The sequence below is a fragment of the Oncorhynchus keta genome, chromosome 1, assembly GCF_023373465.1.
Source record: "Oncorhynchus keta strain PuntledgeMale-10-30-2019 chromosome 1, Oket_V2, whole genome shotgun sequence".
NCBI lineage: Eukaryota > Metazoa > Chordata > Actinopteri > Salmoniformes > Salmonidae > Oncorhynchus > Oncorhynchus keta.
The window spans coordinates 87,381,612-87,400,794 of record NC_068421.1 but is presented as its reverse complement, the minus strand read 5'-3'; the positions used below and the strand labels follow the sequence as shown (position 1 = coordinate 87,400,794).

At 41.8% G+C, this 19,183-nt stretch overlaps 1 protein-coding gene across 2 annotated transcripts in view; it reads left to right on the top strand.

The window, feature by feature from the left end:
• Window positions 1-2,955: 2,955 nt before the first annotated feature.
• The window catches only part of pla2g4ab (phospholipase A2, group IVAb (cytosolic, calcium-dependent)), a 62,365-nt gene continuing 46,137 nt past the window's right edge, over window positions 2,956-19,183 (top strand). The window contains exons 1-6 of one of the 2 annotated variants that reach the window (XM_052463820.1): window positions 2,956-3,477; window positions 5,125-5,274; window positions 13,208-13,289; window positions 14,574-14,722; window positions 14,844-14,960; window positions 16,989-17,026. In XM_052463820.1, coding sequence (XP_052319780.1) covers window positions 5,242-5,274; window positions 13,208-13,289; window positions 14,574-14,722; window positions 14,844-14,960; window positions 16,989-17,026 — 419 coding nt within the window. In that variant the 5' untranslated portion in view covers window positions 2,956-3,477; window positions 5,125-5,241. Of the gene's footprint in view, window positions 3,478-3,642; window positions 3,906-5,124; window positions 5,275-13,207; window positions 13,290-14,573; window positions 14,723-14,843; window positions 14,961-16,988; window positions 17,027-19,183 lie in introns of those variants that run through there. The other variant, XM_052463822.1, reaches the window with a different exon arrangement.

Here is a 19,183-nt window from a genome sequence, read left to right as displayed (position 1 = left end):
CACCTGCCAACATCTACATCACAACATCAACTTCACAACATCAACTAGCAAATAACCAGTAAACAACCAGTCTTTGCGCGACCTCGCGTGGAGATATTTTACTTGCAGTGATCATACAAGTGGGTTGGTATCAGAGAGTCTACGGAAACTGTATTACCGTTCTCTTAGCAGCAGGAAATTATGATGGCAGAACCAACGCTGTGTTGCAACCACAGCATTGCAATCACGTTGGAAAAATGTATGCATAATTTAGGTACTTTTATTGTTAATATTTATTTATTTATTTATACCAGCAGTTCTCTTGAAAGAATACACAAATACGGGTATGTTGAAAGCTATTGTGTCTATTTGAAGAAATACACTTTTAATTACACATTCATATATGTTGTTGGAATTACTCAAAAGTCTGTAGAATTGAAATCTGGTCTCTTGTGCTGGGTAATTGTTTTAACACGGAGTGCTGGTGACTCCTTAAAGGCGGGCTTCCCAGCCAAAACAGTGTGATAGATAGAGTTCGTGCATGTATTATAATGACATTTTGGGCCGTTTTTGTTCGTTTAGGAATTCGGCGAGTTTTTTGTTGTTGTTGGCTATTCGGCATGTAGAATTCTGCAAAAAATATAACCAGTCCACAACGTAAAACACCAAATAATGTATGCAGGCCATGTCACGACTTCTACCGAAGTCGAAGCCTCTCCTTGTTCGGGCGGTACTCGGCGCTTGACGTCACCGGTCTTCTAGCCATCATTGATCCATTTTTCATTTTCCATTTGTCTTGTTGTACTACACACCTGGTTTCAAACCCATTCATTACCTGTTGTGTATTTAATCCCCTGTTTCCCCTCATGTCCTTGTCAGAGATGGTTTATTGTTCAGATTTCGTGTTGTTGTATTGGTGCATGACGGGTCCTCGTACCCACTTTGTTTTATTATTTCATAGTTTTGGAGTTGTGTTGTTTTCATTAAACAACTCAATTTCATTAAGTTTGATTCTCCTGCTCCTGACTTCACCGCCACCTATACACACGACTCTGACAGGCCAATACTGGCTAATTATCAAAATCCAGAAAAGAGCTGTTAAAATCTACAACCACCTAAAAGGAAGTGTTTACCTTCCATAACAAAACCAAACACCTACAGAGATTTGAACCCGGAGAAGAGGCTCTGTACACAAACAGACTCCACAGAGCCCCAGGACAGTAACACAATTAGACCCAACCAATTCATGACAAAACAAAAAGAGAATTCCTTGACACATTGGAAATAATTAACAAAAAGAGCAAACTAGAATGCTATTTGGCCCTAAACAGAGAGTACATAGTGGCAGAATACCTGACCACTGTAACTGACCCAAACTTTAGGAAAGCTTTGACTATGTACAGACTCAGCGAGCATTTGCTATTGATATTGATAAATGCCACCGTAGGCAGACCTGGCTCTCAAGAGAAGACAGGCTATGTGCTCACTGCCCACAAAATGAGGTGGAAACTGAACTGCACTTCCCAACCTCCTGCCAGATGTATGACCATATTAGAGACACATATGTCCCTCAGATTACACAGATACACAAAGATTTTGGAAACAAATCCAATGTTGATAAAATCCCATATCTACTGGGTGAAATACCACAGTGTGCCATCACAGCAGCAAGATCTGACCTGTTGACACAAGAAAAAGGCAACCAGTGAAGAACAAACAACGTTGTAAATACAACCCATATTTATTTATTTATTTTCCCTTTTGTACTTTAACTATTTGCACATAATATGACATTGGTAATGTCTTTATTATTTTGGAACTTTTGTGAGTTTAATCTTTTCTGTAAATTTTTATTGTTTATTTCACTTTTCTTTATTATTTAGTTCACTTGCTTTGGCAATGTTAACATTGCTTTGGCAATTGAAGGGCTTTATTAAATTGAGTCGAAACAGCAGGTCCTGGACAAATCAAATCAAATTGTATTTGTCACATACACATGGTTAGCAGATGTTAATGCGAGTGTAGCGAAATGCTTGTGCTTCTAGTTCCGACAATACAGTAATAACCAACACAAGGTAGCACGTCATGTTAAATATGTCAAGGTTCCAGAGCTGCATGCAGAACAGGAGAAATTGATTGGCAGTGGTTAGAAGAGACACTACTGAGTAGACTAGTGTCAAGCCCACTTTTGCCTCAGCCTGAAGAATAGATATTTTACAACTCAATATTGTGAACATACCAACAATCTATTTGATTAATATCGGTCTTAAACAAAATGTAACCATATTTTTCATACATATTTGAAATTGTTTTCATTAATTCTTATCTCCCTCACTAGCTTTAAGCACCAACTGTCAGAGCAGCTCACAGATTACTGCACCTGTACATAGCCCACCTATAATTTAGCCCAAACAACTACCTCTTTCCCTACTGTATTTAATTTATTTATTTTGCTCCTTTGCACCCCATTATTTTTATGTCTACTTTCCACATTCTTCCATTGCAAATCTACCATTCCAGTGTTTTACTTGCTATATTGTATTTACTTTGCCACCATGGCCTTTTTTTTGCCTTTACCTCCCTTATCTCACCTAATTTGCTCACATCGTATATAGACTTGTTTATACTGTATTATTGACTGTATGTTTGTTTTACTCCATGTGTAACTCTGTGTCGTTGTATGTGTCGAACTGCTTTGCTTTGTCTTGGCCAGGTCGCAATTGTAAATGAAAACTTGTTCTCAACTTGCCTACCTGGTTAAATAAAGGTGAAATAAATAAATAAAAATTCCTTCTTGCATTTACTTCTAAGCACAATAAAAAAGACATTGACTAAAATGTAATATATTTGGAATGAGTCATCGACATTGCAATGTTTTGAAATGCGGACTTTTAATCTGAAGGTTTTTGCTATTAACATACAAAGTCACGATATCGTTTGTGCTGCTGGCAGAACCAAGCTGGAAGTAGGGTTGTACTTGTAGAAATGATTGCGTACATACGTCGCATACCAAAAGTTCACATTTCAAATGTTTTTAATCGTATGTACGGGATAGACATGGTATACACCGTCCAACAAAATGCTTACTTGCAGGTTCCCTCTGCACAATGCAACAATAATAAAATATAATAATACGAAGATAAAGTAAATGGCTCAGTAGAAAATAAATTGAAACATCCGCAGGTTGCATCATACTTCTCTCAGGGATTTTCTCAAGTCTTCCAACTCTCATGGGCAGCCTTTGAGGTCAGATAAGTAGCGAACAATGTCTCTGATACAACCCATGCGGCAAATTTCAGTTTTCAATTAGTCTCCCCATAAATTCTGACTTCCTAAATTACCAAAGCTAAACTTGAGTTCCGCTACGAGGTGTGTACGTTTTTCGAGGGGCGGTGTTTAGCACCTCCTCCGGCTCATCCGATACCGTATACAGTGGAGCCATACTTCAGGCGTCGATGACATATTTCCTAGGATTTATGCGCTGATATTGTTCTCAAGGTAGGTGGACACATAACTGTCATTCCTCGGTGTTGCATGTTTGTTACAATACAAACACGTAAAGCCTGTTCTGTATGTTGCTGTTGCCTATTTAACTTTGGACACTGCGCTTTTCGAGATTGCTATGCGCGGTGGTGTCGAGTCAGTGTATTAACTTGATGTTTCCGTAAGCGGCAAGTCAACGGAAGTACATCGCCTTATTAGACCACTATAGAATTCGATTATTATTCGATCCGAACTGGAAATATATTATTCTAATTTTAAAATGATTGTGTTAACTTCAACAAGAATAGACTAGCCTAAATCAACAAGTAAGACATTTTAGTTTTAAAACGTTTTTAAACACTTTCACATGTTAAACTCTCATTTGAAAGATATTATGCAACTCATCATCAACTTATCAATTCCACTGAAGATATTCGGCAAATGTAGGTTATTAATATGGATTGGTTTTTGCTTGCTGTGTTTTGATTGGTTTTGATTGGTTTTCATTGCTGTGTTTTGCCATGTAAAATGCCATGTAAAATGTTATTACTTTCACTTCGCTTTTGTTATTCCATTCATTTGATGCAGTCAGCGTGTCCAGCCATGGTCTATGAGCAGAGGATACCTTTTTGTATAGTAACAACACTAGTGTAACAACATGGCACTTAATTAAGCCTGTTGATTACAGGTATGGCTAAGTCCATGGTCTTGCGTTTAGGAACATCACAATTCAGTCATTGAATTGACTTTTGAATGAATAACCATTATTGTAATTTAATTCTAATTTAATGAGGAGACCAGATAGATAGTTAAGCACATTGGCACAGCTTTCTTGTACCAAAATAACAATAAGCCCACTCAGTGGTCAGGCCAAGCTGTCTGTGTTCCTGTCCAATCCACTCAGCTCTTATTGCTTTGTTGATGGATCGTTCAGAAATGTGGAATACATGCAGGTCACCACGTCACAGCCCAAATAGGCTCATTCAGAACTTGAACCATCCATTCAAACTACGTGACCAGCACTGCGAACACACAACCACACTACGTGCATGAACTCTTCACAGAAATGCTACGCTTTGTTGAACAACTGTGGGGAGCCTTGGAGCCACACTGGGCTTGTGGTCTACTGTAATACACACACACACACACAACACATATACACACACACACAAATTATTAGGCTGCGGTAGCATCTCTCACTTCGCTGAGTCACATAGGCCTCTATCTCTCTCACACACACGCACGCACGCACACACACACACACACACACACACACACACACACACACACACACACACACACACACACACACACACACACACACACACACACACACACACACACACACACACACACACACACACACACACAGGCCTATCTCAGTCTTGTGGCTTCAGTACATCCCCTCTCCCTGGTCCTACACTCACTACAGTAGCTGATAACCAGTTATTTCAGTAGCTGATAACCAGTTATTTCAAGTTATTAGTATTTTATATCATCACTGTTTCAAACTGTTTCACTCACCAGCAACGTGTCACTAGACTTGGACAGTATACAACTGTCAAGCAAAGCTATTGTTTCACTAACTGCCACAAGTTACCATGTGTCATATCTGTCTTTCCACACCATCCCTTTACATATTGATGCTCTGTGTGTCCCCAGTCTGTAGATTCTACCCAGTGTTCCTGGAGGATCTGCTTAAGTTCAAGGACACATTTGGAGACTGGACAGAGACTCTCCTCCTACAGTAGCTGACACCAACTCTCCCACCAGCCAACCATGTCTTCCATAGACCCCTACCAGTACATTATTGTAAGTCCACACATGTCTGGTTACATTCAAATTCTTAGGTATTTACTATACTGCATGTTTTGCATACATTTACTTGGTATTTTGGTAGTGTAACAAACATCTTCTTACAACTTCACCTTAAGTCCAGTGAGTCATGTGCTCCAGTAATAAGAAGGAACCTACTACTCTAGATAAGACTATCTTTGGCCACATAGTGTTTCTGATAAAGCAGTATTACTTCAGTAGAAAACCTTATATTTGTTCCATCTCTATCTATCAACATTAGATTAGTGGGCAGCTCTGTTCTCACTACAGTTCTCATCTCACTCGTTTTTATTTGATTTATTTTACCTTTATTTAACCAGGTAGGCTAGTTGAGAACACCTTTATTTAACCAGGTAGGCCAGTTGAGAACACCTTTATTTAACCAGGTAGGCTAGTTGAGAACACCTTTATTTAACCAGGTAGGCTAGTTGAGAACACCTTTATTTAACCAGGTAGGCTAGTTGAGAACACCTTTATTTAACCAGGTAGGCTAGTTGAGAACACCTTTATTTAACCAGGTAGGCTAGTTGAGAACACCTTTATTTAACCAGGTAGGCCAGTTGAGAACACCTTTATTTAACCAGGTAGGCTAGTTGAGAACACCTTTATTTAACCAGGTAGGCTAGTTGAGAACACCTTTATTTAACCAGGTAGGCTAGTTGAGAACACCTTTATTTAACCAGGTAGGCTAGTTGAGAACACCTTTATTTAACCAGGTAGGCTAGTTGAGAACACCTTTATTTAACCAGGTAGGCTAGTTGAGAACACCTTTATTTAACCAGGTAGGCTAGTTGAGAACACCTTTATTTAACCAGGTAGGCTAGTTGAGAACACCTTTATTTAACCAGGTAGGCTAGTTGAGAACACCTTTATTTAACCAGGTAGGCTAGTTGAGAACACCTTTATTTAACCAGGTAGGCTAGTTGAGAACACCTTTATTTAACCAGGTAGGCTAGTTGAGAACACCTTTATTTAACCAGGTAGGCTAGTTGAGAACACCTTTATTTAACCAGGTAGGCTAGTTGAGAACACCTTTATTTAACCAGGTAGGCTAGTTGAGAACACCTTTATTTAACCAGGTAGGCTAGTTGAGAACACCTTTATTTCACCAGGTAGGCTAGTTGAGAACACCTTTATTTAACCAGGTAGGCTAGTTGAGAACACCTTTATTTAACCAGGTAGGCTAGTTGAGAACACCTTTATTTAACCAGGTAGGCTAGTTGAGAACACCTTTATTTAACCAGGTAGGCTAGTTGAGAACACCTTTATTTAACCAGGTAGGCTAGTTGAGAACACCTTTATTTAACCAGGTAGGCTAGTTGAGAACACCTTTATTTAACCAGGTAGGCTAGTTGAGAACACCTTTATTTAACCAGGTAGGCTAGTTGAGAACACCTTTATTTAACCAGGTAGGCTAGTTGAGAACACCTTTATTTAACCAGGTAGGCTAGTTGAGAACACCTTTATTTAACCAGGTAGGCTAGTTGAGAACACCTTTATTTAACCAGGTAGGCTAGTTGAGAACACCTTTATTTAACCAGGTAGGCTAGTTGAGAACACCTTTATTTAACCAGGTAGGCTAGTTGAGAACACCTTTATTTAACCAGGTAGGCTAGTTGAGAACACCTTTATTTAACCAGGTAGGCTAGTTGAGAACACCTTTATTTAACCAGGTAGGCTAGTTGAGAACACCTTTATTTAACCAGGTAGGCTAGTTGAGAACACCTTTATTTAACCAGGTAGGCTAGTTGAGAACACCTTTATTTAACCAGGTAGGCTAGTTGAGAACACCTTTATTTAACCAGGTAGGCTAGTTGAGAACACCTTTATTTAACCAGGTAGGCTAGTTGAGAACACCTTTATTTAACCAGGTAGGCTAGTTGAGAACACCTTTATTTCACCAGGTAGGCTAGTTGAGAACACCTTTATTTAACCAGGTAGGCTAGTTGAGAACACCTTTATTTAACCAGGTAGGCTAGTTGAGAACACCTTTATTTAACCAGGTAGGCTAGTTGAGAACACCTTTATTTAACCAGGTAGGCTAGTTGAGAACACCTTTATTTAACCAGGTAGGCTAGTTGAGAACACCTTTATTTAACCAGGTAGGCTAGTTGAGAACACCTTTATTTAACCAGGTAGGCTAGTTGAGAACACCTTTATTTAACCAGGTAGGCTAGTTGAGAACACCTTTATTTAACCAGGTAGGCTAGTTGAGAACACCTTTATTTAACCAGGTAGGCTAGTTGAGAACACCTTTATTTAACCAGGTAGGCTAGTTGAGAACACCTTTATTTAACCAGGTAGGCTAGTTGAGAACACCTTTATTTAACCAGGTAGGCTAGTTGAGAACACCTTTATTTAACCAGGTAGGCTTATTTAGGTTGAGAACACCTTTATTTAACCAGGTAGGCTAGTTGAGAACACCTTTATTTAACCAGGTAGGCTAGTTGAGAACACCTTTATTTAACCAGGTAGGCTAGTTGAGAACACCTTTATTTAACCAGGTAGGCTAGTTGAGAACACCTTTATTTAACCAGGTAGGCTAGTTGAGAACACCTTTATTTCACCAGGTAGGCTAGTTGAGAACACCTTTATTTAACCAGGTAGGCTAGTTGAGAACACCTTTATTTAACCAGGTAGGCTAGTTGAGAACACCTTTATTTAACCAGGTAGGCTAGTTGAGAACACCTTTATTTAACCAGGTAGGCTAGTTGAGAACACCTTTATTTAACCAGGTAGGCTAGTTGAGAACACCTTTATTTAACCAGGTAGGCTAGTTGAGAACAAGTTCTCATTCACAACTGCGACCTGGCCAAGATAAAGCATAGCAGTGTGAACAGACAACAACACAGAGTTACACATGGAGTAAACAATAAACAAGTCAATAGCACAGAACACTGGAGTGATAAATGATCAGATAGTCATGTACAGGTAGAGATACTGGTGTGCAAAAGAGCAGAAAAGTAAATAAATATAAACAGTATGGGGATGAGGTAGGTAGATTGGATGGGCTATTTACCGATGGACTATTATGTACAGCTGCAGCGATCGGTTAGCTGCTCAGATAGCAGATGTTTAAAGTTGGTGAGGGAGATAAAAGTCTCCAACTTCAACGATTTTTGCAATTCGTTCCAGTAGTTGGTAACAGAGAACTGGAAGGAAAGGCGGCCAAATGAGGTGTTGGCTTTAGGGATGATCAGTGAGATACACCTGCTGGAGCGCGTGCTACGGGTGGGTGTTGCCATCGTGACCAGTGAACTGAGATAAGGCGGAGCTTTACCTAGCATGGACTTGTAGATGACCTGGGACCAGTGGGTCTGGCGACAAATATGTAGCGAGGGCCAGCCATCTAGAGCATACAGGTCGCAGTGGTGGGTGGTATAAGGTGTTTTAGTAACAATACGGATGGCACTGTGATAAACTGCATCCAGTTTGCTGAGTAGAGTATTGGAAGCTATTTTGTAGATGACATCACCAAAGTCAAGCATCGGTAGGATAGTCAGTTTTACTAGGGTATGTTTGGCGGCGTGAGTGAAGGAGGCTTTGTTGCGAAATAGAAAGCCGACTCTAGATTTGATTTTAGATTGGAGATGTTTGATATGAGTCTGGAAGGATTGTTTACAGTCTAGCCAGACATCTAGGTACTTATAGATGTCCACATATTCTGGGTCGGAACCATCCAGGGTGGTGATGCTAGTCGGGCGTGCTGGTGCAGTCAGCGAACGGTTGAAAAGCATGCATTTGGTTTTACTAGCGTTTAAGAGCAGCTGGAGGCCACGGAAGGAGAGTTGTATGGCATTGAAGCTCGTTTGGAGGTTAGATAGCACAGTGTCCAAGGAGTTCCTGAGTGGTGCAGCAGTCTAAGGCACTGCATCTCAGTGCTTGAGGCATCACTACAGACACCCTGGTTCGAATCCAGACAGTATCACAACCGGCCGTGATTGGGTGTCCCGTAGGGCGACGCACAATTGGCCCAGCGTTGTCTGGGTTTGGCCGCTGTAGGCCATCATTGTAAATTAGTGTTTGTTCTCAATTTACTTGCCAAGTTAAATATATATATATTTTAAACACTACAGCTCTCTTCTCACTACAGCTCTCTTCTCACTACGGCTCCCTTCTCACTACGGCTCCCTTCTCACAACAGCTGTCTTCTCACTACAGATGTCTTCTCACTACAGCTGTCTTTTCACTACAGCTGTCTTCTCACTACAGCTGTCTTCTCACTACAGCTGTCTTCTCACTACAGCTCTCTTCTCACTACAGCTCTCTTCTCACTACAGCTGTCTTCTCACTACAGCTGTCTTCTCACTACAGCTGTCTTCTCACTCCAGCTGTCTTCTCACTACAGCTCTCTTCTCACTACAGCTCTCTTCTCACTACAGCTCTGCTCTCACTACAGCTCTCTTCTCACTCCAGCTGTCTTCTCACTACAGCTCTCTTCTCACTACAGCTGTCTTCTCACTACAGCTGTCTTCTCACTACAGCTCTCTTCTCACTACAGCTGTCTTCTCACTAAAGCTGTCTTCTCACTACAACTGTCTTCTCACTACAGCTGTCTTCTCACTACAGCTCTCTTCTCACTACAGCTCTGCTCTCACTACAGCTCCCTTCTCACTACAGCTGTCTTCTCACTACAGCTCTCTTCTCACTACAGCTCTGCTCTCACTACAGCTGTCTTCTCACTACAGCTGTCTTCTCACTACAGCTCTCTTCTCACTACAGCTCTCTCTCACTACAGCTCTCTTCTCACTACGGCTCTCTTCTCACTACAGCTGTCTTCTCACTACAGCTGTCTTCTCACTAAAGCAGCTCACTACAACTGTCTTCTCACTACAGCTCTCTCTCACTACAGCTGTCTTCTCACTACAGCTGTCTTCTCACTACAGCTCTCTTCTCACTACAGCTTCTCACTACAGCTGTCTTCTCACTACAGCTGTCTTCTCACTACAGCTGTCTTCTCACTACAACTGTCTTCTCACTACAGCTGTCTTCTCACTACAGCTCTCTTCTCACTACAGCTCTGCTCTCACTACAGCTCCCTTTTCACTACAGCTGTCTTCTCACTACAGCTCTCTTCTCACTACAGCTCTGCTCTCACTACAGCTGTCTTCTCACTACAGCTGTCTTCTCACTACAGCTCTGCTCTCACTACAGCTCTCTTCTCACTACAGCTGTCTTCTCACTCCAGCTGTCTTCTCACTACAGCTGTCTTCTCACTACAGCTCTCTTCTCACTACAGCTGTCTTCTCACTACAGCTCTCTTCTCACTACAGCTGTCTTCTCACTACAGTTTTCTTCTCACTACAGCTCTCTTCTCATTACAGATGTCTTCTCAGTACAGCTCTCAGGGCTAGGGGTAGGCCTAGTGTTCATCATGATAGGATAAAGAAGGTGTAGGGTGGCCCAGCCCCCGAAGTGACTCAGATCAACTGTATGCAAGGATTTCCTTTCTGTTGTCTTAGGAATTCAACATTCTATGTGTTATCTCACCAACCCCATCTTGTCACACTTCTGGGTAGCAGAGGTTCAGTTGTCTTTACATCATGTAGGTTTGACATCTGATTGGAAGTTAACTCAACAGTTAACTCAACATGGTATTGGTCAACAACTCAGATTCTTTATCTACACATAATCAGATGTTATAAAGGGTCTTAGATTAATTGCCTCTTTCTCTTTTTGTTGCTGACCTGCATTGGTTAGATACCTACACCGTTTCTTTCTCTCTCCACCCCAGGGTCTCTTGGGGCATGGCCTTTCGGGTCATGACTTCTCTCTCCACCCCAGGGTCTCTCAGGGCATGACCTTTCAGGTCATGACTTCTCTCTCCACCCCAGGGTCTCTTGGGGCATGGCCTTTCGGGTCATGACTTCTCTCTCCACCCCAGGGTCTCTCAGGGCATGGCCTTTCAGGTCATGACTTCTCTCTCCACCCCAGGGTCTTTTGGGGCATGGCCTTTCAGGTCATGACTTCTCTCTCCACCCAAGGGTCTCTTGGGGCATGGCCTTTCAGGTCATGACTTCTCTCTCCACCCCAGGGTCTCTTGGGGCATGGCCTTTCGGGTCATGACTTCTCTCTCCACCCCAGGGTCTCTCGGGGCATGGCCTTTCAGGTCATGACTTCTCTCTCCACCCAAGGGACTCTTGGGGCATGGCCTTTCAGGTCATGACTTCTCTCTCCACCCCAGGGTCTCTTGGGGCATGGCCTTTCGGGTCATGACTTCTCTCTCCACCCCAGGGACTCTTGGGGAATGGCCTTTCAGGTCATGACTTCTCTCTCCACCCCAGGGTCTCTTGGGGCATGGCCTTTCGGGTCATGACTTCTCTCTCCACCCCAGGGACTCTTGGGGAATGGCCTTTCAGGTCATGACTTTTCTCTCACTCTCCCTCTCTGATCATGCTTAGAGTAATGTCTTGTAATGCTTGTTAATGATTTGTAACTTAAGTTTATTCCTTGTATAATGCATCTTTCATTTGAAAAAGTAATTGAATAGACTATTTAGAATTCCATTCTCAGACATTTCTTGATTGCCTATTACTGTAACTCAACTGAATCAAATCAAATGTTATTTGTCACATGAGCAGAATAAAACAGGTGTAGACCTTACTGTGAAATGCTTACTTACAAGCCCTTAACCAACAATGCAGTTTTAAGATAAACAAGAGACAAGAAAATATTTACGAAATAAACTCAAGTTTTAAAAAAGTTACACAATATAATAACAGTAACGAGGCTATGACTGGGGTTGCTGGAGTGTTTGACAATTTTTCGTGGCCTTTCTCTGACACCGCCTAGTATAGAGGTCCTGGTTGGCAGTGATGTACTGGGCTGCACACACTACCCTCTGTAGCACCTTATGGTCAGATGCCGAGCAGTTGTCATACCAGGCAGTGATGCAACCAGTCAGGATGCTCTCGATGGTGCAGCTGTAGAACTTTTGGAGGATCTGGGAACCCATGCCAAATCTTTTCTGTCTCCTGAGGGGGAATAGTCTCTTGCATATTTTAATTATCTTTAAGGAGTCAATTAAACATTTGAATAGGCTAATTGCATAGTCTTATTCTTATCACGGGTCGCATGTGAGGTAAATATAATATACACATATCAAATATTACCCCACTACAAATGTGCCCGGGTAAATAACAATATGGGGATGAGGTAGTCGGGTGTGCTATTTACAGATTGGCTGTGTACAGGTACTGTGAAAGAAAATCAGATCCCGTACTCCTACTATGGGGCAGACAACTGTAGTTTTGTTGCTTCCTTTTTGTTTTTAGGTCATTTGTAAACAGAAGGTATGATGATGTCATTTTGTCTTATCACCATTCCCCTTGAAGTGAACCTGCAGATCTGCTAGTCTCCACTACAGCATAGCAGTGATGAATGAGGCTTCGCAGCAGGCATAGACTTTCAATAGGAACTGAGCAGCCAACGGGGCTACAGTGGAATATCTCCATGTCAAGACAACAGGCCTCTTGCTCTTTTGCACCCCAGTATCTCTACTTGCACATCATCATCTGCACATCTATCTCTCCAGTGTTAATGCTAAATTGTAATTATTTCACCTCTATGGCCTATTTATTGCCTTTCCTCCTTACTCTTCTACATTTGCTCACACTGTATGTAGATCTTTCTATTTTTCTTTTCTTTTGTGTTATTTGGCTGTACGTTTGTTTATGTGTAACTCTATGTTGTTGTTTTTTGTCGCACTGCGTTGCTTTATCTTGGCCAGGTCACAGTTGTAAATGAGAACTTGTTCTCAACTTGCCTACCTGGTTAAATAAAGGTAAAAAAAACAATGTACCTAAGTAGTTCTATGTTGGAGTTCAAGTGTGATAGATTTGTGTTTGTGTGAGGAGTGTGTCCTGGCTCACAGACTCTCTGTTATGTGTTGTGTTGTGTTTCTGTGCAGGTGGAGCAGCAGTTCTCTCACAAGTTCAGAGTGACGGTGGTGCGAGCTGAGAATGTCACCAAGGGAGCACTGGGTGACCTGTGTGAGTCTGACAACACCTGTTATTCTACATGCTCTTAGTTCACATGTTAACGATCACAAATTCGCCAACATAAAAACACACCACAGAGAGTTGTCATTTCTGTAAAAACTAAGATTTTATGTTGTGTCATGAAATGTAATGCCGCCAAGTAATAGCAATATTATTAAAGTCATAACACTATAGTGTCACCTATTTGTTGCTATGCATGTTTCTATCACATTAATATGTTTGCTTGTATGTAAATCAAATCAATCAAATGTAATGTTATTTATCCCATGCTTGGTAAACAACAGGTGTAAACTATCACTGAAATGCGCACTTATGGGCTCTTCCCAACAATGCAGAGAAAACTAACTATACAAGGAATAAATATGTAATGAGTAATTATAACTTGCCTATAGACCGTTGCTCACGAGTGGCACAGCAGTCTGAGGCACTGCATCTCAGTCCAAGAGGTGTCACTACAGTCCCTGGTTCAAATCCAGGCTGTATCACATCTAGCCGTGATTGGGAGTCCCATAGGGTGGTGCACAAATAAAGGTTAAATAAAAAAGAAATATATATGGGGAACCAGTACTGAGTTGATGTGCAGCAGTACGAGGTAATTGAGGTAGAGATGTAAATTTAGGTAGAGATAAAGTGACTAGGCAACAGGACAGTAGCAGCAGTGTATGTGATGAGTCAAAAGAGGGTCAATGTAGATAGTCCGGGTAGCTTTTAGTAAACTATTTAACTAATTGTTTAGCAGTCTTAGAAGTTGGTCAGGGTCCTGTTGGCTCCAGACTGTACCAATGTAGTAGCAGAGAGAACAGTCTATGACTTGGGTGGCTGTAGTCTTTGACAATTTTTAGGCCCTTCCTCTGACACCGCCTGGTATAAAGGTCCTGGATAGCAGGGAGCTTGGCCCCGGGGCTGTACTGGGCCGTACACACTACCCTCTGTAGCGTCTTGCGGTCAGATGCCAAACAGTTGCCATACCAAGGGGTGATGCAGCCAGTCAAGAGGCTCTCAAGGGTGCAGCTGAAGAACTTTTTGAGGATCTGAGGGTCCATGCCAAATCAAATCACAAGAAGCATTGTCGTGCCCTCTTCATGACTGTGTTTGTGTGTGTGGACCATGACAATTCCTTAGTGATGTGGACACTGGGAAACTTGAAGCTCTCGACCTGTCCACTACAGCCCTGTCTATGTGGATGGGGGCGTTCTCGGTCCTTTGTTTCCTGTAGTTCATTTCTCATGTACTGTATGTACTGTAACACATACATTTGTGTGTTTGTGTCTGCAGTGGACACTCCTGACCCCTATGTGGAGCTGTTCATCCCAACTTCCCCCGAGAGCAGGAAACGAACGCGCCACATAGACAATGACATCAACCCTGAATGGAACGAAACCTTTGGCTTCATACTAGACCCAAACCAGGAGAACTTTCTAGAGGTGAACAAAAAGTCTAATAAAATCAAAACAGTCAAATGTAACTCATTTTATGTCAGGCCCAGTCCACTACAGTACAATGGTTACCTGAAGCTTGTCTGTTGGTGCTTTACTATTCAATCAGATAACGTTAATGGATGCCAATTACGTGATGGATGAGAAACTTGGGACTGCGTCGTACAACATCTCCAAAATGTTGAAAACTGGTCAGACGGAGATGGTGCCTTTTCTTATCGGCAAAGTAAGCTCTCTCTTTATATATACTGTATATATATACAGTGCCTTGCGAAAGTATTCGGCCCCCTTGAACTTTGCGACCTTTTGCCACATTTCAGGCTTCAAACATAAAGATATAAAACTGTATTTTTTGTGAAGAATCAACAACAAGTGGGACACAATCATGAAGCTAAATGGCATATACATATACATATACATTTATTGGATATTTCAAACTTTTTTAACAAATCAAAAACTGAAAAATTGGGCGTGCAAAATTATTCAGCCCCTTAATACTTTCAGTGCAGCAACCTTTGCTCCGATTGTGAGGCTGAAGATCAATGTTGACCTAAATGACTAATGATGATAAATACAATCCAGAGACTGAATTTTTTCCCATTCCTTCTGCAAAACAGTGATAGTCTCAGAGGTCCGTTGGATGGAGAGCATCATGAAGAACAGAACACACCAGTTCTTTCCACAGATACTGTTGTGAAGAACTTTGACTTGGCCATTCTAACAAAAAGATATTTTATTTTTGAACCATTCCATTGTAGATTTTGCTTTATGTTTTGGATCATTGTCTTGTTCAGAAGACAAATCTCCAATCCCAGTCTCAGGTCTTTCAGACTCCATCAGGTTTTCTTCCAGAATGGTCCAAGTATTTGGCTCCATCCATCTTCCCATCAACTTTAAGATCTTCCCTGAGGTGGAAGAAAAGTCCAGGACAACAACCATGATGCTGCCACCACCATGCCTTGACAGTGGGGATGGTGTGTTCAAGGTGATGAGCTGTTTGCTTAAAGATATCCAAAAAAGTGTTTTGCATTGTTGCCAAAAAGTTCAATTTTGGTTTCATCTGACCAAACATGTTCTTCCACATGTTTGGTGTGTCTCCAAAGGTGGCTTTTGGCAAACTTTAAACAACACTTTTTATGGATATTTTAAGAAATGGCTTTCTTCTGCCACTCTTCCATAAAGGCCAGTCAAACATTTGTGCAGCATCGACTGATTGTTGTCCTATGGACAGAGTCTCCCACCTCAGCTGGGAAGATGCAGTTCATCCAGGGAAGATGGATGCGCCTACTGGCTGCATTCTGATCAGTCTTTCCTTGTATGAGTCTGCAAAAGTTTGAGGGACTGGGTCTTGGAGATTTGCCTCCATACTCCTTCCATTTCAAAACATTGCAAAGTCTACAATGGGATGTTTAAAAATGGGAAATCAGGTGTTAGAATCCAAGTCCGGCTTTAAATCTTCACAACAGTATCTGTGGAAAGAACTGAACACTGCTGTTCTTCATGATGCTCTCCTCCTTTTAACCCTCTGAGACTATCACAGCTGTTTTACATTTAGGAGGACATTAATTAAACATTTGTATTTATCATCATTAGTCATTTAAACATTGGATCATTCAGAGATCCTCAGCTGAACTTCTGCAGAAAGTTTGCTGCACAAAGTATTAAAAGGGGCTGAATAATTTTGCACGCCCAATTTTTCAGTTTTTGATTTGTTAAAAAGTTTGAAATATCCACTTATAATAAATGTGCCATTTAGCCGCTTTTCATGATTGTGTCCCACTTGTTGTTGATTCTTCACAAAAATATACAGTTTTATATCTTTATGTTTGAAGCCTGAAATGTGGCAAAAGGTCGCAAAGTTCAAGGGGGCCGAATACTTTCGCAAGGCACTGTATATATATCTGTAGTAACTACATTAACCTACAGCGGAAAGTGTGTCTGAAATACATTCGCTCTCACCAGACTGTAGTTGTCTGTTGAGTGATGACTTATCCATGAGAGTTTTTCCTCTCTTATCATCTTCTTTTTCTTCCTGAATATCCCTGTCTTTTCTTTGTTTCCCTCTTTCTATTCACTCCTCCCTCTTCATTACTGTAGCCCACCCACCTGCATCTCTCCCCCTTCTCTCCTCCTCTCATCCCTCCTCCTTCTGCTTGTGGATGTTGTATTCTATCCCAGGGTGTTTTGCAGTTGACATATTAATCCATTTTTTCTATTCTACAATAACCACAGCATCGTTGTGTTGTTTTTACAGGCAACCAATGTGTATTTAGAGATGGCTCTGGAGGTCTGGTAGGTACATTTTCATTATTTCTCCATTCCTCTCCTCGTGTCTGTCTGTCAGGAAGCCTGTCTGGTTTACAGATGCTATCTTAAACACTGTGGCTTCTCTGGTTCACCTGAAGGCCTCTCTCTCTCTCAAATTCAAATTGCTTTTTTGGCATCTATCTCTCTCTCCATGTACAAAAATAAGCACACAGCCAGATAATAACCCTTAAAATTGTAGCACTGGGTGGAACAGTACTTTAGACTCAGCAAAACACAAGAATTCACGTCAAGCTATTTAACCCACACCAGAGTGATAAGTACATTTCTTTCTACTTTTAAAGACTGTAGCTGTTTTCAGTAAACACATGGCTTAGATTTACTGTACTGTTGCATCACAAAGGGCTTTTGCTTCAGATGACGGAGAGGATATGTTTGGCATGTTTTGGAGGTAGGACGTCAGAGGTCGTGGGTGTGTTTGTCTCAGTAGGTCTGTCTCAGACCAGACCATCTTGGAGCGAGGCTTTTATTCAAAGTGACTTACAGTCATGCGTACATAGTAACCCACAATACATAAAATCAATCACCATTGCTGACCAAGAGGTCTACTACGTGTCTGTTTCCATATGGGAACATATTTGATGTTTTAAAGCTGTTGTTCATATGTAATTACACAACTGTATTTGTATTTATTATGGATGCTCCCAAAGCAGCAGCTACTCTTCCTGGGGTCCAGCAAAATTAAGGCAGTTTATACAATTGTAAAAACATTACAACACATTCACAGATTTCACAACACACTGTGTGCCCTCAGGCCCCTACTCCACCACTACCACATATCTACAGTACTAAATCCATGTGTATGTATAGTGCGTATGTTATCGTGTGTGTGTGTGTGTGTGTGTGTGTGTGTGTGTGTGTGTGTGTGTGTGTGTGTGTGTGTGTGTGTGTGTGTGTGTGTGTGTGTGTGTGTGTGTGTGTGTGTGTGTGTGTGTGTGTGTGTGTGTGTGTTTGTCTGTCTGTGTCTGTGTCTGTGTCTGTCTCTGTGTGTGTCGGTCTGTGTATCGTGTGTCTGTGTCCGTGTGTGTCTGTCTGTGTATCCATGTGTCTGTGTCTGTCTGTCTGTGTATCCATGTGTCTGTGTCTGTGTGTCTGTCTGTGTATCTATGTGTCTGTGTATGTGTGTGTCTGTCTGTGTATCCATGTGTCTGTGTCTGTGTGTGTCTGTCTGTGTATCCATGTGTCTGTGTCTGTGTGTGTGTCTGTGTATCCATGTGTCTGTGTATCCATGTGTCTGTGTCTGTGTGTGTCTGTCTGTGTATCCATGTGTCTGTGTCTGTGTGTGTCTGTCTGTGTATCCATGTGTCTGTGTCTGTCTGTGTATCCATGTGTCTGTGTCTCCATGTGTCTGTGTGTGTATCCATGTGTCTGTGTGTGTCTGTCTGTGTATCCATGTGTCTGTGTGTGTGTCTGTCTGTGTATCCATGTGTCTGTGTCTGTGTGTGTCTGTCTGTGTATCCATGTGTCTGTGTCTGTGTGTGTGTCTGTGTATCTATGTGTCTGTGTATCTTTGTGTCTGTGTCTGTGTGTGTCTGTCTGTGTATCCATGTGTCTGTGTCTGTGTGTGTCTGTCTGTGTATCTATGTGTCTGTGTCTGTCTGTGTATCCATGTGTCTGTGTCTCCATGTGTCTGTGTGTGTATCCATGTGTCTGTGTGTGTCTGTCTGTGTATCCATGTGTCTGTGTGTGTGTGTGTCTGTGTATCCATGTGTCTGTGTCTGTGTGTGTCTGTCTGTGTATCCATGTGTCTGTGTCTGTGTATCCATGTGTCTGTGTCTGTGTGTCTGTGTATCCATGTGTCTGTGTGTGTCTGTGTCTGTCTGTGTATCCATGTGTCTGTGTGTGTCTGTCTGTGTATCCATGTGTCTGTGTATCCATGTGTCTGTGTCTCTGTCTGTGTATCCATGTGTCTGTGTATCCATGTGTCTGTGTATCCATGTGTCTGTGTGTCTGTGTCTGTGTATCCATGTGTCTGTGTATCCATGTGTCTGTGTCTCTGTCTGTGTATCCATGTGTCTGTGTCTGTGTATCCATGTGTCTGTGTATCCATGTGTCTGTGTGTCTGTGTCTGTGTATCCATGTGTCTGTGTGTGTGTCTGTGTATCCACGTGTCTGTGTATCCAT